Here is a 22,802-nt window from a genome sequence, read left to right as displayed (position 1 = left end):
CAGTCCTCCGTTTCCCCCTCCATAGACCTCAGCCATGAGGATTGAGGAAGCGAAGAACTGTACACAGGGATGGTGGGCAAGAGACTGTTTGGGAGGTGAGGAGAGATGGTGCAACTGTGGTAGGGCAGTGTGAGGAGCATAGTGTTTTTAATTTAACGTTGTTGCTGTTTGGTTTTTCTTCACTCTCCATTGCTGGTTTTTCTTTCCTTACCAAGACTTCTTCCACTGCTCTTCATGCTTGGCATAAATCACCTCATCTCCCCGTGCCACCCCCACACGACCTCCCACACTTCGCTGCTGCACCAACAGAAGATATCAGAGTGCATGTGCCCCCCCCTTGCATCCTCCATCAAGTACATGAGATACAATGTGAAAGATTGTTGGAAATAGGACCCATGTGGAAGTGCTCCTGCAGAAGGAAAAAGGCAGACGCCATTGCAAGATACATCTTTGCATGCCCTGTTTCAACGTCATCAAAGGCCAGCCACAGAAGCGCCTCCCTTTTGAAGTCTGTGTCTTAGCATTGGAGACGTTGTCCCATGGAAGGGAGTGTGGCCCAGTGGTCCAAGCCTCAGGATTAAGGCTGCAGTCTCTCTGGAGGCGTGGGCTGCCAATACTTTTTATTCTATTGCAATGTCCATGTTGTATTTCGTTGATGTAGGACATTTTTGTTTTGAAAATATTACGATCTGGTCTCGTTTCATCAGTCTGCGACATTACAAAAACATTACTACTATTGTTAACAGTAGCAATTGCACAATGAAATCTGGTTTTGGCATGCAATTTTAAAAACATTTGACGTAACAGGATGTTGTCTAGCCAGTGTAGGTCGGATTGAAGATATTTACCAATCTTTATAATTAATGCAACAACGAAAGTCATCGAACCAAAGGCGAGGTTTAAATATAGAGTACACAAGCGATCGGATGTGTTTGTCATATTGTAAATGTGACTCAGTGCAGCCTAGCGCCAACGCAGGCAGCCTTGTGTCATGGTGCCTGCGATGCAGGCAGGATTGTTTTTGTGCAGGAAGGGGCACCTGCCTGCACAGAAGCCTCCTTTGAGGCAATTTCCTCTGTTTAAGTGTTCTGCAGAATGCAGCACACTTATAAAGAAGACAAAATGAGGAGAAAGAAAGATATTTCTGCTCATTGCACCTCTGGTGGGAAGTCGTGCAATTCCGATACATTCCCAGGTCCACCAGTGTTGGTGAATCTGGCAATGCGTCAGAATACGTGGGTGGATGCAGGGAACACCCCTGCTCCACCCACGTGATGCCTCCACCATGCAGTGCGATCAAGGCAATGACTTGCACTGCCTTGAATTACACAAGATTTACCAAGCCATGCAGGGCCACAAATGTGGTAACCTGATTCCATACAAGGGCGTCGCAAAAGAATGACAAACCCGCCTCTAGATTCTTCTATTGTTCTTCTAGTCAGCAACCATGCTACATCTTTATATGAAAGATAATGACTCTAATGATTTCAGTGGCTTTTAAGAAGGGTGATGTCATGACCACATATCTTAAGGAATTCATTCCTCTCTATTTTACATTTCCGGATATTGCAACCCACTGTGGATTTCCATGACTATACTAAGGAACTCAGCCTATGTACATCACTCCTCAGTGACTTGCAGTTGCCTTATATTGTACAGAAGGTTGTATTTTATCCCATGTACGTGGGAGCCTGAAATCCACTTGTTTGTATTTATTTTAACTTTTTTTACTTGTATTTTTGCAGACCTATATAGCATGAACCAGACCCCGAAGAGCTTCAGAGCGCTTTATATAGGTCAGCAATAGCAATCTTAGCAGGATCATTGAATTAACGAGTAGAATGGGATGCTGCAAAACTATAGAGCTCAGAAGCGAGCATGCTCAAATGGATGTACGACGTTACAACGCGTACTTTTACAACGCGTGCCGTTACTACGCAACTTTTACAACGCAAGTCGTTACAACGACTTGCGTTGGGGGGCGCTGGATAGTAAATATTTTAATTTACTATTCCAACTCCAGTCCCCGTGGATAGTAGGGAAGGAGTTGGATAGTAAATTAAACTATTTACTATCCTGGAGCGCCCCCCAGCGCAAGTCGTTGTAATGACTTGCGTTGTAAAAGTTGTGTGGTAACAGTACCGCGTTGTAAAACCTTTGTTGTAAAGGTTGTTCCCCCGCTCGAACATGTTTAAACCTGACTTATGGAGCATACAAAGCAAGTCAACATGTGTTACTTACTTATTTATGAGGAACATTTCTTAAGCTGGGGGATACTGTTGAAAAAGATATCATCAACTTAAATGTCTAAATATTTATTCTGATTTAGAACTTTTGAAAAATGCAAGAAACCATTTGGCATACAACCATTCTCTGCTTTGGATAATAAAGGCCTCACGGACAGAGAAAGTCCAAATGCGCAATTAAATTAACATTAGAATGCAATACTTAAGGAAAGCAGAAAACTGTACAAGGTTCATAAATTCAACAAATAAGTGCTGCAAAACGTTTTACAGTGTAACACTAATACAGTACATCTATTTATGCAATATGTCCAGCTTTACAGGGCACTACTGATGCCGTAATTCTATTTATAATGTGCAAAATGTTTAAGGACTAAAATGCCGTATTTCACACTTTCGAAGCCAAATACAGTTACTGTAGAATTACAACATTCTAACAAATCAAAAAAGAAAAAGTAAACATTTTTAACATTATTGCACAACTATTTTTTGATGGTGGGGCAAAGAGATATTCCAGGCCTCCACTGCCGAAGTTATGTTGTACTTTAAGAAAAATGGTCTTAGCAATTGACTTCGCAATGAATGTGAAACAGGACAAACAAATATCACATGATTTAAAATGTAACACAATTACCGCAAAGATCACAAAGCCTTTCCTCTCTATGAATCACTCCCAGGATACTGGGATAATTCGTAATGGAAGCAAATTCTACCTTTATACTAAAATATTTCTGCGCACACCATGGGGAAGGTTCTATATAGAGCACACAGTGCAATGTCTCTTCTCCGACTCACTTCATAAATAGTTTTTTTTTTAATCAGATTTATTAAAATAAGCTTTGGAAGAGGTGCCACCTCACTCTGATCAATTTCAAACATATCCAAAGCTCTCATATAATTTGAAAAGATGATACTTCTTCCCTTCAAGCAATAAAAAATGCCACATTTTAATGCAGCTCAGATGGAATCTGAATAACTATTCAGTATATTATTTCCGCAACTGAAAATAGCATCCATAGCAAACACATTCGGTGAGAGTAGCCCAAATTCATGCTGGAAAACCAAAGGTACGGCCGAAGAATTCTAATGACAGATTTGGCGCCAAGTGCGCACGTCAACCTTCTTAAAAAAGGACCAATACTGCTTTTCCATTACCTTACAGGTATAGGTCATGGAAGGCGGAATTTTAATCTTATAAACTGACAAAAAAGTGGCAAAATGCCTTTGCCCACAACACCTATATAGTCTGCATATGGCTGAAACTTGAAATAAAGCTTACTTCTGCACGGATTGATATGGTCCTTATTTAAGCAATTACTTGAAAATATTCTACCTAGATATGGATACAACTTCACCACTTCCAACTTGATATTCCACAGGAAACAGTGGAAACCCTTCCTAACTGCGCCCCCCACCCCCGGGACCTAAAAACCATAACTTTACTCTTAGAGATGTTTATTTTTAAAAAGTGATCATCAGTATAATTTCCAAGCTCAGAAAGATGCCTCTGTAGTCCTATCGGGGTTAAATACAACATAACAATATCATCAGCGTAGAGCAGACAGCCCACGCTCATCAATCCTAGCTTAGGTTGGTCCCCTTTACACTGTCCTACTCTGCAAGGTAAGTCATGTGTGTAAAGGGAAAAAAGAAGGGGCGCAAGTAAGCACCCCTGCATCAATTCATTATATGCCTCTACTTTGCTGGACAAACCCTGAGTCCCTCCCATTAGAACCTGAATCCAAGTTGAAGAGTGCAGAGCAACGATCAATCTAAGCAAGTGCACGTGGATCGCCAGAGCAACCAGTTTCCTCCACAGCATCCCACGGTCAACCCTATCGAACGCTGTGGAGATATCAATAAAGGCAGAATGTAAGGGCATTCCCTTACCTGCAGGATACTTTTCTATCAGAGTTTGGAGGGCCGTGATATTATCTAAGGTGCCACAGTTCTTACGAAAACCAGCATGCTCCACTGTAACAAGGTTGTGCCAAATGCCCAATCCTGAAGGTGAAGAAGAATACTCTTGGCAAACAAAATCCCAATTACATCCAATAGTGCATTCTGTTTGAAACTAGCAAGAGAGGTTTTAGGACTTATATGATAGATAGATAGATAGATAGATAGATAGATAGATAGATAGATAGATAGATAGATAGATAGATAGATAGATAGATAGATAGATAGATAGATAGATAGATAGATAGATAGATAGATAGATAGATAGATAGATATACAAAAACACTTCCTTTCCAGGTAGATGGTATAACCCCATGCAAATAACAATATTGAAACACCGGGCACAGAAAAAGAGCCCATGCAGAAACCTCTTGTTTAATAAGAGATATCAAGGGTTCATCCTGACCCATCGCCCCGAGAATCTTGCTCCCTTAATAAAACTCTCTATCTCCGCACAAAAAGGGAGGTTCATCACTTGACTCCAACAACATCCAGCGACTTGAATTGATGTCATATAACTGTGAAATATATTGGGTCCACTCTGCATCTGATATAGGGATGGTCTCAGCCTTAATTCTACAATCACAATATTCAGGTATTAAAGACCAGTATTTATGAGAGTCACCAGAAAAAGTGACTTCTCTCAATGTAATCCATTTCAGGTCCTCCTCCCTCCTTCGTTCAGATGCCTTGAATCTAATTCTCACCCGCTTTAACTGATTGATTTCTCTTTGCCTCTATAGTGACAACTGCTTAAATTGTTTCCTTATTAGGGAATGTATGTCGCAATTTACCTTCTGTACCTTCCAAGAGATAACTACACAGGGTTTAACACTAATAATTCTATTTTTGCTCAATCATGATCAAAACAGGGATAGCTGCTGTTCGAACCAGGCAGTAGGGTTTTATAGTGAAGTAACATAAGGGCCTAAACTCGCTATTTTAACACGAGCGGCCAAGTTCATCATATTATTATACGACCAAAAAGTATGCCCATTCATTTTACTGTAAACAATAGTGTCAATTCTGGAATTCCAGGACTTGAACTCCTTAAGCTCTAGATCAAATACCACCGAGAGAATACTGCGATCACTTAAATATGTCCTCAGGACCTTAAAATGAGAGCAAGCACCAAACATTTGGTAAGATACTTCCATATAAACAATTAATGATTGCCCTCAAGAAGAATGAAAGGTGAGAGAGCCTGGAGAATCCACTGAGAACCTGCCATTTAAAGCAATATGTTTATTAGATCTCAGGCAATCCAGGAAGCATAAGCCCCACCTATCTGAACTAATATTACCCGGCAAAATAGCCTCTGGAATACTCCACACCTCATTCAACTCTGAGTTCCCAAAGGTCAAAGAGAAACAGTTTGAGGTTTTCACATTAAAGTCTCCCACAATGATTATCAAAGTGCATTCTCCCGAAACACTAATATTGTGTACAGAAGAAAACAGACTCAACAAAAAACTCAGATGACCTCCGGGGGGGATGTACACGTTTACCAAAAGAAGGGATGTATAAATTCTTCCTATTACATTGCACAGGGCTAACTTTAAACAGATGCAAAGTTTTGAGGGATGGGCAAACATTTTAGGATTACAATGTATACTACTACTGAGTAGAATTGCTATATCTTCACTGGCATGATCTTTTGCAGTGGGGTTTGCTGCACAAGAAAAGGCAAAATAATCCTCATATTTAAAATCAGAGCATATCTAAATTTCCTATAAGCAAATTATCAATGGAGAAAAATGCATACAAAAGTTTAGCTTGGAATTAGACTGTCCCAGGCCAGCCATATTCCAGGAAAGGATTTCACCAAAGGGGCTACCTCTGCAACATTGGAAGGTTTATATTTTTTGAAGCATTCAGTGTGCCTGCTACCCAGCTCCATGGGACTAACCCATCTCCATTCTCAGATTCCCTGGCCCACTGGTCCTCATATCCTACATTGTCTATCACTCTCCTCCATGTATCTCTACCAATTGAGATTGTGATATCCTTCAGGTTTGCAAACCCCCTGCTCCTTCATGAATCTTGAGTGACTCCTGGGTGCCTAATCTAAGGCAATCAGGCTTAGGGTCTATGGTCATTTCAAACAGAAAAACATCAATACCTTTTTTCCATAAATGTTCTACATTGGCCAGGATTAACATTACAACAAACAAAAATTTCTAATAAGAGCTGCAAGATAAAACTTCTATTCAGAGAGCTTAATTCACTATCAAACAAGGAAACACAATTCAAGGTATTAGAGAGATTGACAAAAACAAGTCCTTCGATGGGATTATTCCTATGCGTTGGCCCAGCCCCTGAAATAAGCGGCTGTGCTAACGGAAGAAAAGGAGGAGCCTCCCGACTCAAATTTGGGAGCAGTTCATAAAGAAGATTCTCCACGAGGGGGAGCTGGGTAAGATCTTTTAAGGACCCACTCAGCCTCTTGTAGGGTTACACAACCTTCTTCATAGGTTCTCATGGATTCAACAATCTCACCCCGAGCATCATCCTTCACTATTCCCCAGTTCGTACCACCCCACGTATTATGGATAGTTAGCCACATATTCCCCTTTTACCACTGATGGCAGTCTTGGAATCGTACTTCTGATATATTAGGAAAGGTGGGCATACTGATTACTTCTGGATACTCAAGTTCCCAACCTAGATGAAGGACGGTGTTCTTTGTCACTTCTACTTTTTGAAGCTGATTAATGGAAGCAGACTCTTCAGGAACATTAGGGAACCTGAGTGTTGTAGACTTACATTTCATAATACGCGGAGTTATTTTCTTTTTCCCCTTCTGGCGTTTTGCCCTACTATGACCCTGGGGGCCCACTTCACAGGAAAATCCCCATCTTGGTGAGCCCTTGAAAAATTAACACTAGAAGGGACATCTTGCAAGACTACAACCCTAGGGGTAAGGGAAGCCCCTGTTTTTGAATATCAGAAAAATAGGAAGAGGATTCTCAATTAGTTACATTTCCACTTTGGGTTACATAACATCATTCTTCAGAAAAATGAAGAACGGGGCATACTGTCAATCTCCCTAATTGCCTCAGAAATACCCTTGGATTGCCCCAAAGAAGTAGCCTCAGGGCCGCCATGATTACCCGATTGAATTCCAATTTCTGCCAACCCATTTCTTTTCACTCGGTTAGTTTGGTAGGCCTACAATTTCATTTCAATGCCTTTTCCTTCCTTCCTTGGGCATTAGCCAAGGAACATGAGGTGCCGCACCCCCATTAAAATTGGGGACTGCACATCCAGCAAATGTCAGAATTAGTAACTGATCCATCCAACAGAGCCAAAATAGTTGATAGGATCTTCCCTACACATAATAAAATATCCAAGTGGACCTTCCCCCATGTACCCCCTCCCCTTCCAGATTAAATGACTGCACAAGTACTTGGGGCCCTGTGGATACAGATAAATCACAGTTCAAAGAGTTCATTGAGCCCATCAAAAAAAGCCTTGAAGATGGCATACTACAATATAAAGCTGGTAATGATGGACGATTAGGTAAATGATCCAGTGGCGGCTCAAGTTCTGGTCCAAGGCAGTAAATCATTTTCAGTTTGTGTCTCTAATCTGATTCTTTTCTATATGAACAACAATACCTGGCAAGGAATAGTCCTCCAAGGCCACCGTCACACAAATCAACACCAAGCCCACCATGAATAACTCCAAAATTCTCCTTAAATGGCAACACTTCTGACATGAGGGCAACTTCCTGGCCACCAGATTGGGCCACAGGGCCGGACTCAGAATCCAATTTAATGCCAGCAGTGTTCAACTTAGAAGCAGCCTCAATGTTCATGTCTTCCATTTCTTCCACTACTTTCGCTATACAACATGATTTATCAGACTGACTTAAAGGATCAGCCAGAACATGGCTGTGAATAAATCTACTAGCCTGATGCAAAGCAGTACCCTGGGACAAAAACTTAACCTGTCTTCCATCGTCTTCATTATCTGCACCTGACATCATCTTCAGTTCCTTAGTTCCTGCCCGCTTCCCTTCTTTGGGAACAGGGACAGTACAGAGGGGTGAGACTTCAGGAGAGACAGATGGAACTTTGGGAGAACTAATAGAGATAGTTGTTGGAACAGAAGTTGGGATTGAATGGCCAGAACACAAACACATAGATGGCATCTTTATATCTCAAATGCCTCAGATGCATGCTCTTCCCCACCTTTCCTTTGCAACTCCACAACTGGTGTCCACTCCTTTCTAGTTGTTTAGTTGTTCCTTGTTCTATACAATACCCAATATGCCTTGAGATGCCTAAAATACCTTAAATTGTGACCCAACTAGTGGGAGTATAACTTCTCCTACAGGACACGGTAAAATGCTGCTGCCTCCACTGCACAATCAAACAAAGCTGCTCCACTGAACTGAACGTGTTACCCAGGGAGCCACTTAACAAGCTAGTGTTAGCAGGCAAAAAGCAATCTACAAACGGTTCATTTGGGTAAAACACTTGCTATGAACCTGTGCAGTATTGATCATGCAAAAAGTGATGAGTCTGTTACATTTCTTTATAGACTTCCAAATGGAAAAGTTTTTTACTCTTTGAGTCATGTAAGGCTGTTGAATTCAATAATCATCAAATGACCTCAGTGATATAAGAATAAAGTGCAACAAGGTGTCATAAGTGACTGTGTGAAATCGTGCACGTGGTAAGAGACATACACATATGTACACAATATACAAAAACAACTGTGAGGGAGTCTGTCCTATTCAATTTAACACATGGTAACTGCTGTCCCCTATAGAACTTTTTACATCTTGGGGCCAGGTGACCCGGTGGACATAAACTAAAGTGACCGTCAACGTTTCGACCCTGGAGTATGGGCAAGTGGGTGAGTGTCAGGGTGGACCTTCCTCAGGACGAGCAGACAACAAAGAAGGACAGCCGATTCTAAATGAAGTTAAACACTCCCACGATGGAGTGAGTGTTAGAGTATAGAAATGAATTCAAGACATGAAAAAGTGTCCAAGAAATCTCGAGTGAGATTTAAACAGGCGTGATTGTGCCTGGACTTACTACAAAAAGTTTTGTGAAGATAAACCACCTTGAGGGTTGGAGTCTCATCAGTGTAAATCATAGAGGAGGGGACCACCAAACTCAGTTAGGATCTTGGTGGCTTGTACAGGTTTCTTCTCAATGTGTAGCTATTTGGAACTTCTTCCTAAGATTCTTCAGATCACCTTCACACTGAATGTGTCTCCTGCGGGATGCGGAAAGGTGAGGCAGACACCCAGCCACAATGTTAAAATGTAGGCAAAATCAAGTAACCAATGAGAGGACATTCTTTGAGGGCAAAACAAATGAGCAAAAAATGGATAACAAGTGTGTGTGTGCAGGGAGCAGAGCACAACCACACTGGGCTAATGCACCACTGAGGGGGCCTACGGCCTAAACCTCCACTGAGCATTACTGCTGAAGACCTCAATCGCCAGGTCATGAGGCCCAACTAACAACTAATGCAGGTAGGTATAAGGAGATGAGGCAGTGAGGAACCCCTTCTCTTACCAGGCCCGTCAGGCAAGCGCGGCAGGCCTGGGCAGGGTGTTTAGGCGTGACACACAACAAACCTGGAGCTCTCATCTAGCACACGCCCAACAGTCTAGTGATCTGGAGCATCACAGCAGCAACTGTCATCTGCACAGGCCCACCCCTCGCCGTCACCATCAGATTCACCATGTAGGGGGCCACGGCCACGCTCGCCTTACTGTCTCGCTTCACTGTCGCTACATGCCGCGAACTCAAAGCGTACCCACCCCAATACTGCCTCACCTTACCAAACTCCTTCAACCTCCGAGCTCCAAACACGACACTCCTGGCATCTGACATCAGCAGGTGTTTCCTAAGGGATCATGAGATGGGTTGGTATTGATAGCTGTAAAATGGCTTTCCTTATTTTGGGGGGCGGTACCTGAGAAGGCTTGCTTCAGAGACAGTGAGGCGAGCGTGGCCGAAGCCCCCTACATGGCATAGGGCCCGATTCACAGAACTAACTTAAGACAAAATCCTAAACTTACTACCATTTTGGTATTCACTGAAGGCACTTACTCATTTCGGTATTCACAGAAGATAGGAGTCCTAACTTTATGACCAGAATGTTTTCATATCCCGGGTCAATAGGGCAGTTTTAATGTTTAGCCATTTGTTTTCTTCCCAGGCTAGTTTTGCACTCGAAACAACATCTTTATAGTCAGCCCGTCTGCTTTTTATCAATAACTTTTCATCCCCTTTAATAGCCTCCAGCAACGCTGTCTTGGCCTTACGGCATTTATCATTATACCACGAATGTGGTGGGTCATTGGTTCTCCTTGAGCGACTAATAGGATTCAAAATATCAGCTAGGTTATCAATAAGCTGATTATGGAGTGATGCAACCGAGAGTAGATGGAGTGGGTTAGTTCCATCAGCCCCAAGCATACTTAGTTCCTGCAATATCGGGATAACCATTCCACAGAGCTCTGACAATTTCTCGGGGACTGTTTCATTGTCCCCCATTTTATCCTTCTCCTATCGTTGGTCAGGGTTAGCCTGTCATCAATTGGGATCTCACTAGGAGGAGATATTCCGGAGTCTGGCACCCCGAAGGATAAAGACAGAGCATTATGGTCACTGTTCGTCCGTGGGATAACCTCAAAGTTCTTCACCCGATGCCAGGATCTGCACTCAACCATGATATAATCTGTTTGGGAGGCCTGACCAATTCTGTTGAATGTTGGCCTACTCGGTCTATCCGAAGTGATACGGCCCTCAGAGAGTGGGTTAGTGCAATGGCATTAATTTGTAAAACCAGAGGTGACCAGGATTTTGCTGGATACGTTTGGGGGTCGGGTATAGCCCACTGGACGTCCTCCTCATTAATGATGGCCTCGTCTGTGCCTAAGAGGGGTTCAAAGTGGCAATTTAAATCTCCACCAACTATCAGACCTGAGTTAGGTGGCACCCTCGGGATAAGGAGATTTAATTCCTCCAGAGTTTTTGATTCCTGAGCAAGTTGTACACGGCGGGAATAGATATTGATAATTACTAGTTTCAATTTAGACGGAAAGGTGAGCAGGACGGTTTGGGTATCTAGGGAGTGGGTGTTCAGGGGGGTCGGATAGCAACCCATATAGATAGTATACCCAACGGCCTACCTCTCCCCCCTGTACTAGCAGGTATATTGTAAGTAGCAAAACCCACCCTTGTTCAGTCATCTCTAGCCTATGTCTCCTGGAACAGGCAGGCATCAAACTGGTCAACAAACGCACCCCATTCGGGGGATGATAACTTAGCCTTAATGCCTGCTAAGTTCCATGATAGAATCTTAAGGTCTCCACATTGCCTTGGTGTTTCATCAGTGTGACTGAGAGCAATTTCAGATGACATTTGGGGGTTAGAGGAATTTAGGGCATCCGTGGTAGAGTTAGTGGGGGTAGTTGTTGCGATAAGCAATGGCATCATGAGAGATGAAGATACCCCTTCCCCTTCCCCAGGCGTAATCCCATCAGATATATCCAATTCTGATTTCGCAACAGGCATGGGTGACCCTTGGAGGTTCCCTGAATTTTTCATCACATTCCCTTCCTGTCTGTCCTTGCCACTCTCACCACAACTCATGGCTTCTGAAGTTATTAGTCAATCCACTTCTTCTAAAGAGGCGTACTGATTGCTAACTGGCAAATTATAAAACAGCGGCCTATTGATGAAGAGGTTACGGGTCATCTGTTGTCCCTCCACCCTCTGGTTATTATAACCTAAGAGCGACCTTGGCCGCTCCTGATCCGCGTAGTTGTAGTTAAAGTAATCAAGGGTGAGCCTTCTCATTCCTTTATTGGACTCATTAGAGGGACTTCTTTGATTTAGGTAGGAGCTTACCGTCTGGGGGTTTTTAAAGTTGATAATCACACAATTACCCCTGGTATTTTTCTTGTTGGGTCCCCTGGATTTACAGGATTGGCAGAGGAAGAGACCGATGGATAGATGCTTCCTGTCGCGTCAGGGGCTGGAGTCTGTAGACTATTTGTACACCGCGCGTGTTCAGATTGTGTGGGCGGCGGCTGTAAGTTATTGTTAGAGCCTTGGGTGGCAGACCGTCTATTGATGGAGCTTGGTCTACTACTGCTCGTTTGGTTGTTAGTAGGCTTCCCAGGGCATGTACTAGAACTATTAGATATATTAGAAGGGCCCTCCCCCCTTAGGCTATTAATGTTACCAGAAGTGGTTGGTTGTATCCGTCTTGTTAATACCATATCCGCCAGGGTAAACATCGTTTACCACGATGTTTTCACAACGCAGTACCTTTAGCACGCATCCCTTACAACGCAAGTCGTTACCACGACTTGCGCTGGAGGGCGCTAAAGGATTAAAAATAGTTAATTTACTATCCCAACACCTTCCCTAGGGTCCACCGGGACTGGTGTTAGAATAGTAAATTAAACTATTCGAAATCCGCACCCCCAACGCAAGTCGTGGTAACGACTTGCGTTGTAAGGGATGCGTGGTAAAGGGATGCGTTGTGACGGTACGCGTTGTACCGTCATACATCCATCTGCCAGCAGTCTCAGATGGTCAGTTAGCGGGGCGACCTCTTGTCTAATCAAATCACCAAGTTGGGTCAAGAGGTCAGCAATCAGAGACTGGGCCCAAACTGGGTATTTAGGTGCAGTGCCCACAAGTGGAGTTGGCTCTGCTCCGAAATCCCGAACAGTGAGAGCTTCCTCTCCCTGATCGCACCTCATCCTTGCCTTCTTATTTGCGGTCACCCTCCCAACTGCTAGTTTCTGCTTCCCCTTTTTGCGTGTGACCATACCCTTGTTGGGTGATATTGTTATATTTAAATCAGGATCCACAAGTACTGGGGGTAACAATGTGTCAACTACAGATGGTGTCGGGGTACCAGATGAATTAATTTCAGTGGGGGGGTCTGGCGAGGGGCAACAAAGCTCCGGGGTAATAGAACGCCACCTTTCAGTCCGTTGTATTTCAGAGGTAACAACACCCAAAGCCCTTTGCAACATTTTATCAATTGAGGTCACTGGCGGCGGTGTTGCAACGGGTAACTGACCCCCTGGTTGCGTTTTTCTTCGGGTTGCAAGAAGGTTTCCCCATAGTTTTTATCTGACAGAGAATCTATAAGGAAAACACACCTTAACCTGGTTACTATATCATGCAGTTCTGCTCTCTGGAGCACCCCAGTTTTCAAAATAGTCCAGCAACACAGTCAATGATAGCCTGGATTTGATAAGCCCAACTAGAATCCCCAAGGATAACCAACTCTCTATCCCTCTAAAAATAACTACAAGCAATATACAATAGACGAAACACCGTGAGTAAGTTCCACGTTCCCAAGGGAGAGATAATTACTTGCTGTTTGAAGGGCAGTCCGTAGGTATCTTCCAGTAGCGACCTTGTCTGTAGATTATGTCCTGTTGGAGAGCCAAGGGAAATGGCCCTGCCCTGCCTCTTCCTGTCGCGGACGGGCGCAGAACGGGCCCGCCCTTGGCCCAGGCTTTGCCCGGGCAGCGCTCGCGCACGCCTCGTGCTGCGGAAGAGCAACGCTGCCTTTGTGGGCCTTTGGCGCCCTCTGCTGATGCTCACTACCAGCGACCAGTAGGGCACCCTGGGAGCAGTAGTCCTTGTGGCGGCCGGCTCCCCTCTCGATGGTGGCAATAGCGGGGGTCCGGCAAGCAGAGCAAGGGACAATAGGTAAAGCCGTTTCCATCATGGCAATGGCGAGCTGGCTTGGCGCGTCCCGCGCTGCGGGAAAGCAACGCTGCCTTTGTGGGCCTTTGGCGCCCTCTGCTGTCGCGCACAACCAGCGACCAGCAGAGCACCCTGGGAGCAGTAGTCCTTGTGGCGGCCGGCTCCCCTCTCGATGGTGGCAATAGCGGGGGTCCGGCAAGCAGAGCAAGGGACAATAGGTAAAGCCGTTTCCATCATGGCAATGGCGAGCTGGCTTGGCGCGTCCCGCGCTGCGGGAAAGCAACGCTGCCTTTGTGGGCCTTCGGCACCCTCTGCTGACGCGCACAACCAGCGACCAGCAGGGCACCCTGGGAGCAGTAGTCCTTGTGGCGGCCGGCTCCCCTCTCGATGGTGGCAACAGCGGGGATCCGGCAAGCAGGGCAAGGGACAATAGGTAAAGCCGTTTCCCTCACGGCAATGGAGAGCTGGCTCGGCGCGCCCGCGCTGCAGGAGAGCAATGCTGCCTTTGTGGGCCTTCGGCGCCCTCTGCTGTCGCGCACAACCAGCGACCAGCAGGGCACCCTGGGAGCAGTAGTCCTTGTGGCGGCCGGCTCCCCTCTCGAGGGTGGCAACAGCGGGGGTCCGGCAAGCAGGGCAAGGGACAATAGGCAATGGCCAGCTGGCTTGGCGCGTCCCTTTTGTGAATACCGAAAGTCTTAAAGTTAAGATTTTTCTCAGTTTATGAGTAGTAAAGTTAGAACTCCTAACTTTAGGACTCCTAAATGCCTTCTGTGAATACTGAAAGTCTTAAAGTTAGGATTTTTCTCTGTTTAGGAGTAGTAAACATAGGAGTCCTAACTTTAGGAGTCCTAACTTTACTACTCCTAAAGTGAGAAAAATCCTGAATTTAAGACTTTCAGTATTCACAGAAGGCATTTAGGAGTTCTAAAGTTAGGACTCCTAACGTCTGTGAATACCGAAATGAGTAAGTGACTTCTGTGAATACCAAAATGAGTAAGTGCCTTCTGTGAATACCAAAATGGTAGTAAGTTTAGGATTTTGTCTTAAGTTAGTTCTGTGAATCGGGCCCACTGTGAGTTATGGGCAATTATGCTGTTTCCTTGGTACCATAGGACACTTACTGCTGTCAGTTAATTTATGATTCAAGTGGAGGTATTTCATCATATATATTGATATGGTCTATTAAGGTATTATCGTATGTACTAATACTTTATCGTATCGTATTATCGCATGTGTTAGTAACACAGCAAGAGGGTTTCGAAAAGCGCACATTTATACATGGGGTCTCGGGTGTGGCAAATCACACATCAGTAAGGCCTCAAAATGACACTTTGTGAAGTAGGAGATAAAACACATGTATATGTATAAGTCATGCCTTCCTTCATGCCAGGCAGCAGGAGTGTAAAATGCACCTTGTGCATAGGTCCCAGGCTCGCCTAGGTATTCTTAAGGTGCAGAAATTTAATAAGAGTGACTGGCAGTTTGCGTCGGCCCTCCATCAGGAGAGTCACATGCAGTCTCTATAACACACAAACGTATCTTGAAACAACAGTATGCTCCTAGGTAAAACATGGACTTATAGACCACTTTTCATGTAGAACAATCGCAGCCCTAAATGCAATTGTGACTGAGTAGCACCAAGAAGGCATCTCTGAAAAAATGCAGATGGCATCCCTGCCAATCTGTGGCTAGACTGTAGGCAGAATGAGTGCAACATATCAAATAAACACACAGCAGTTGATTTCACACTATATGCATATAAGGCATGGAACTCAAAATATAACGCGCAATGAATGCCAAGAGAGAGATCCCTCCATGGACTGTGCAGCGTTGAAGGGCGGTGACTTGAGTCAAGCAATCAAAGAGAGGTCTCCCAGGGGCATGTGTGATATGGTGAAAATGTCACAGCGAAAATGGCAAGGTTAGGAAAGTATGGCCAAGTAGGCAAAGAAGGTATTCCCGCAAGTAGGGCTGAGCAGTATGTTCTATAATCAGATTAGTGCTAAGGCAGCAGAGGGCGAGGGTGGGACATTGGTCTCAGCCGCCAGCTCTTCAGCCTTATTACAAGGCTAGGGCATTGTAACCCAGCAGCACAGCCCTCCCTCTCCGTCTACCTGGCTCGGCTTGGAGGCAGGCACAAGCCGGAGCCCGCTGACTGAGTGGAAGGGAAGGGGATGAAAAGCAGAGAGAGTGGGATGGAGGAACGGGGGAAAAGACACGACAAAGAAAGCAAAACACAAAGCGAAGCGCTCGTGAAACGGTTGCATCGCTGATAGAAAGAGCGCATAGCTGCCTTTCTCTGTGCAGATTAGAGCCCAGGGCCGGCGTTAGGCATGGGCAGCGTGGGCGGCTGCACAGGGCCTCGCACTCAGCCCACCAGCATGGGGCCACGCACTGGTGATGTGTCCTGTTGTTTCCCTGGCGATCTATTCCAACAAAAGGTGTCGCCTTGCAATTAAGGTCCATTGGAGGGGGCCCCCCTCCCCGGGCCTCTCAGGGATGGTGTCTGTCTGGAGGCATAGGGGAGGGAGACGCTCCCTCAATTGCAAGGAGACCATTCACAGACACTGTGGGGGGCCATTGTCCACCATTTTGGCGCCCCCACAGTTTTAACTTTTAGACCACAATCAATTCTCACACCTATTGGACTGAAGGTGTGAGAAATGCTTGTGGAGTAAAAGTTAAAACTGTGGGGGCGCAAAAATGCTGGACAATGGGCCGCTCACAGTGTCTCTGAATGGTCTCCTTGCAGGGGGCCACTTATCTAAATTAGAGGGGGCCTCTCGCGTTCCCTTTTAGCCCAGGGCCTCGCAAATCCTAGGACCGGCCCTGTTAGAGCCAGTCTATGGCTGGGGCAGTTGCGAGGAGCAGGCACAGACAGGGGTGCCCCATGCTCCGAGGCAGGAAGCAGCACAACCCCCCCTCTCCATCTGCCTGGCTCCGCTGCTCTGCTGTGAGGCAGGCCAGGCTGGAGCCCACTGACTGTAAAGGAGGGGGAGGGGGAGGGAGAGTAGAGAGAGTGGGATGGAGGAGCGGGGAAAAGACGCAAGAATAAAAGGAAAGCAAAGCATGGCGCTCATGAAACGGGTGCAGCACTGATAAAGTATGTTCACCATTATTAAAAATAGAGGTGAGCGAGCTGCGCTGTGCATAACAAAAGAAAGGTGCTGCCGCCATTCTTAAAGATAAAGCGTGGCGTGCCGGGGTAGGTGGTGGTGGGGGGAAGACACCACACTGGGAGATTAAGTTTCAAGAGCAGGGAAACCAAAGACATGAGGAAAAAAACAGCGACGGGAGGTGGTGGTGGGGGGAGGCCACCGCACAGGGAGATTAGGTAGCAAGAGCAGGGGCACAGAAGACACGAGCTGGGTTTGTAGTGAATGGAAGGGAAGCAAAAGAAAAAGAGTTTTGCCAAACAACAGATAAGCCCTGAAAGCGTAGGGAAACTGTACATGGCCATTGCTCCTCAGCCTTCAACGGAACTGATGTATCGATTACGGGAACCAGGAAAGAAGAGCAATTGAGGAGTTAACCAATGGCAAGCAGCAGGCAGGATTACACTCCGTATACTGATTACAGCAGGTCTTCCAGACAGCACAAGCGTGCTGAAGATGCTTGACCTAAAAAGGGGTGGGGATGAAGGCCTCAGGCCTGGTGGAATGTATAGGGCCTATTTGAATAGGTCTGCCTGCAACTATTGGTATGCATAAGGGTTTGGGCCCAGGGACTGACCTTCTGCCATGTGCAGTGGAGATTTGATGCACAGGGGCGGCTGTAAGTAAAAGGCCATATGCTACAGGGAAAGATGCTTGGCAGGTAGATGCAGGGATTGGCCTGCATCTAACTGCTAATGTTTCTTTTAAAAAACACTTGAGAAATTCCCTGAAAAACGAATAAAATTATATTATTGCTTACAAAGCTTAAGTTCTGTTACATTCTAATGGGAAAAACCTAGGAAATTCACTGGAAAAAAACGTGTAAAGAGACATTATGGTTCCAAATCAAAATCTAAAACCCTTATTATATAAAGTATAAGTTATGTTTTCGGAATGTCTGTAGTGTCCAGTCTGCTATTAGTATGGCCTTGTCACCATACACCACCGTACTAAGCCATTGGCAGTCCATTGCCTTTCCATCTGGTCCTAAGCTTATAATCGCAGATGTGGCTTGTGCGGATACATCACAGACATTGTTCCATGATTCTGTAACTAATTTGGTGTCTGTGTATGATGCAGTAAGCGTTGCTGTCTAATTTTGGTGTTTTAGGGCTAGGCCCAGAGGCCTCTGCTAACTGCTTATGCTTTTTACTGGTCAGTAGACCACCACATCACCTGGCAGGTGGGGAGGAGAGGGTGATTGTGTGTGTATATGTTTTGTTGGAGGAATGTTGTTCTATCTATTGTTCTCTGTTGGATGCTAGTGCAACAGTGTATCACAGTACCTATGCTGTTGTGAGCATCTTGAAAGTCAACTATGTGCCATAATTGTGTTGTGTTGGATGTTGGTTCTGTCTAATGAGTTATGTTGCTGGTTTGTGTGCTTTAGTTTAGTAGTTAGTGCTGTTATAACCCACATGATAGCCGGCTATGTTACACAATAATAAGTTAAGGTTATCATCAATACATTGTCAGTATCAGTACTGCTGTGGATTATAGATATCGTATTATTACCATCATTTTTCTTTTTTTTCCATATAGTATGACCTGCCATGTGCTTACTTCCAAATCTTTGTGAGTGGGTTTAGGAGATAAACCACTATATGTATGCTTTCATAATATACAGTGTAAATGAGCATTGTATCAGTGCAATAATGACAGAGACCCACTAGAACACTGTACATTGAGGGGTGTAAGAGATGATTTAAGATCATGTATCTCTAGCAGGGAGGGTGGGAGGCATTTCTTGTATTGGATTCTGGTTGCTATTAGAAGCTGTGAGGATCCTTGTCTTTGCTGGTGAATAATTGAACCAAATATTAACCTATTTCCAATGCCTGATGGTCACTAACACACTCACCTTTACCACCACATCTTCCTTAGCAATTACTAACATTGTGTTTATTTTTGTTTGCTATTTAAGGTCATTCGGAGATTCTGCTCGGATTCTTCAGGTCTGACAGCATGAAGGCAAGTCCATTAAAGCGACTTCGGTACATCTATTGCAATCCCCTGCTCCTCATCTTAGGCATCTTCATACTTTCTATGTTTATGAATTCAAAAATAGGTGTGCCAGGGACTGTGTTGCATCATATATCTCCCAGAGCTATACCCACTGCCAACCCCATCTTGGAATATACTGTGCGCAATGAAAGCCAGATGTCGACAACCACACGGCACCCACTCATACCGCCTTATCCATATGACTACACGTTCATTCTCAATGAACCAGACAAGTGCAAGACGGGAGGACCTTTCCTGGTTATCATGATCATCGTAGATAGCAAAGATAGTGGCGCTAGGCACGCCATTCGCAGCACTTGGGGTAACGAAAGCAGCATCCCTGGGGTGTCAATTGCAAAGATTTTCCTGACTGGGATATCTCCCACAATGACCAATGAAATCCAGAACATGCTCCAGGAAGAGAGTGTAACTTTCAAAGACATTATTCAACAGGACTTCCTGGACACCTACAATAACCTGACCCTAAAAACCATGATGGGGATGGAGTGGGTGACCAAATACTGTCCTCGAGCCAGCTATGTTATGAAAATAGACAGCGACATGTTCTTGAATGTGGACTTTTTAGTCCACAAACTTCTGAGGCCTGAGCTACCAGTAAGGACAAACTATATGTCTGGTTATATTGTTTCAAATACAGAGCCATTCAGACACAAAGGATCCAAATCGTACGTGCCGAAAGAGGTCTATCCAAAGGACAAGTATCCTCCATATTGCGCTGGACCAGGCTACGTTTTTTCTGGAGACTTGGCCATGAAGATCTATGATGTGGCTCAGACCATCCAACTAATTAACATGGAGGACTGTTTCATCGGAATATGCATGGATGAGCTGAAAATCAAACTTACGGAGCCCCCCAGCAATTTGTTCAATGGGCACAAAATAGAGTACAACAGATGCCAGTTCTCTTCTCTCATCATTGTGCATCACTACAGCCCTCAGCGACTGCTGGAAATATGGCCAGACTTCCAATCCAGGAATGACTCAGAGTGTATAGCAAAGAAAACAAGGTGAACTGGAGCTAGGCCTAGTGACCATTGGGCATCCAAGGGTTTATGCTGATGTTAATCTGAGGGTCTGTATCCTAAGATACTCAGGGTCATCCTGTATCCAGGCAAACATAATGCTTTATGGGGATGAAAGCTGGACAGGAGGTTACGCAATCCTATGATAACAAATAAATCGGTGAACCTCAATATGCACTGTAAGGAGAGGAATCATGAACAGGATATATGCCTCTGGGTCCTGCAGCTAACATTATTTTATCTTAAGTTATGACTGACCATTTCCAAGCTGTATACCTTTTAATTTTCAATTATGCACTCTCAAGTGCAATACAGAATATCTAGAGTCATTCTGTTTGTTGTACCTTCATACAGCAAATAGGACTTTCATGCAGTGCTTTTTGTCGCTTACCTTGAAGACTGTCAGCGGCTTCTGGAAGGTATTGATGATGTTCCAAAGAATATGCTTTTACTCCAAAATGAAGTTTGAATCTTTCACTTGTGTACTTGTTTACTGTTCTGCACTATTATACTTGGTTATGCTAAAGTTTACCTCAAATTGTTCATTTATCCTTAACTCCATATTATGATAAAATGTGTTTTCTCTAAATGTTTATTACATATAATATTGGCAATCTGTAAATCAAATTGAAATGAGTAAGAATCATGGAAATTAAATGTGCTTTATTCTAATTTTCTATGAGCAGAGATTCAGTTAGTTAATTTGTGGTTATAATGTAAGTCCAAATAAAAGAAAACTCCAAATCTATGGTTTAAAAGTCTAAGATGGTCATATATTGCCTTATGTTTAAATCCTAGTTTTGGGATGTAGAATTATTTGTGAAAGGGCAGACACTTCAATATGTCCCCAAATCCCTCCCTGCAAACCATGTTCACAGATTGGGCTCTTACAGTACATCACCTAACTAGTGCAATATATATTTCTCTGAGGTGGAAGTCATTTTTTTGACTAAGATATAGACATGGATTTTCATGACCTCCTCTCTAGAAAGTTAAGTGAAGTGCTGTGCATATGGGAGATTGTATGGTCCATGAAGAACCAGTCAGAAGTGTTTAGTAAATTTAAAATATAAAATAATTTTGAGGAAAAAACAGTTAGCGCGCAGAAGAAAAGTCAAATTTCACTAGTGAAGCATTGGTTAATTCTGGAAATTTATCTGGCCCGGTTCACAAAAGTAATCTGTGACAAAATCCTAACTCGAGCAAAACTTAACTTTAACTGAGCCAAAATCTTAAGTTTACTACTCCTAAATGCCCTTCGTAAATACCGAAAGTCGTAAAGTTAGAATTTTGTCTCAGATTACTTTTGTGAATGGGGTCCATCATTAGGTACAGCTGAGCATCCATATTTTGGAAAATAATGACACTCAGTGCATCATGCAGAACACGGAGTTAATTGATTGGTTTTTAACAACTAATGCAAAGTTTTATAATATATGTTAAAAATGTTGTTTATATGTCATCGGACTTTTCACTGCAGGACTTATTACAATGATTGATATCTCCTTAGTATATGGTTTAACCAGTGCTTTAAATGGGAATAAATTAGAGCAGGTACTCACCAAACTGATGGACTAAGGTTGGAGTTAGGCGCGGGGCTAATAGGAAAGCATTTATATTGTGCATGAAAATACAGAACTATTTCTGCTATCTGTATTGTTATTATTTTTGTATGTGGAAAAGGATAGGTTTAGCAGTGTTTTTCGCAGGTTGCTTCTACACTTATGGCAAATGAACAACCTTTGGGTTGTCACTTACCCACAATAATGGGTACTGTGTGCAGACTGAGAAAGAACCCTAGACAAGGACATACCATGATCCCGTTCATGTTGGCAGATGTCGCCTCTGCTTATCTATATTGTTCTTGTCGTTTCAGCTATAATGCTTCCTTTAAAGTGCCTTTTGTAATTCCCTTGAATTCAATAATAATGTTTATTCACCTAACGTGATAGTCATAAGTTTACAAGTAACAAAATAATGAAGAACATCGATGTAAAGTATTTGAAGAACATAAGCAAAGCTTTTGGAACCCCATGTGGTGACTAAGAAAATAAGAATTGATGGTGTATTTATTTATCCTATGTTGTTACAAGCTACATGACTTCATGGAAAAGTTGAAATTGTATACATAGTTCCTCCTGTGTGTTTTTATTTGTATTTAAAGGCCCAATCGCCTCTTTTAAATATTTACCATGAATATACATGATGTATGTTTCTTTTTTACCTTCATTTCAGCGTGTAATTTTATATGAGGAAAAGTGGAATTTCAATGAATTTTGGAGCCAAGCTACTTCTTCAGGAGAGTGGCACTCCCATTTAAGTGATGCATTGTTAACTCATTTTTAAGTCAAAAACTGCAGTTATTCCATCTCCTTTTGCCTGCAAGACTAGGGATTAGACAACTCAGCCAGTCAATCCTTGTTACCCTCACAGACTGACATTCACACAGATCATATACCAGAAAGAGCTACCTGACAGAGATTGAGTGGCAAACTGTATTAGCCTTGTCACAGCGGTCAAACACCTTGCACAAGCATTTAGGGCCACTGGTTTGCAACCATTTGTTCAGAGCTACTGGAATTATGCAACTCTGCAGCATTTTCTGCATAATAATGGAATTGCTGCATTTGCCACATAAACAATCACCTGCTGCATAATCTGCAGATTTAAACCCATTTTTTTCTC

General features: G+C 43.8%; 1 protein-coding gene across 1 annotated transcript in view; it reads left to right on the top strand.

Annotated features, from left to right (window-relative positions):
• Positions 1-22,315, top strand: part of LOC144762252 (beta-1,3-galactosyltransferase 2-like) — a 141,253-nt gene extending 118,938 nt beyond the window's left edge. Inside the window, exon 2 of the mRNA XM_078647396.1 lies at positions 18,995-22,315. Coding sequence (XP_078503522.1) covers positions 19,036-20,106 — 1,071 coding nt within the window. The 5' untranslated portion in view covers positions 18,995-19,035 and the 3' untranslated portion in view covers positions 20,107-22,315. The remainder of the gene's footprint in view (positions 1-18,994) is intronic.
• The last annotated feature ends 487 nt before the right edge of the window (positions 22,316-22,802 follow it).

This window comes from Lissotriton helveticus, chromosome 6 (assembly GCF_964261635.1).
Source record: "Lissotriton helveticus chromosome 6, aLisHel1.1, whole genome shotgun sequence".
In the NCBI taxonomy this organism is placed as follows: Eukaryota; Metazoa; Chordata; class Amphibia; order Caudata; family Salamandridae; genus Lissotriton; species Lissotriton helveticus.
Note: the sequence above shows the minus strand (reverse complement) of the source record. Positions and strands in the feature narration are given on the sequence as shown.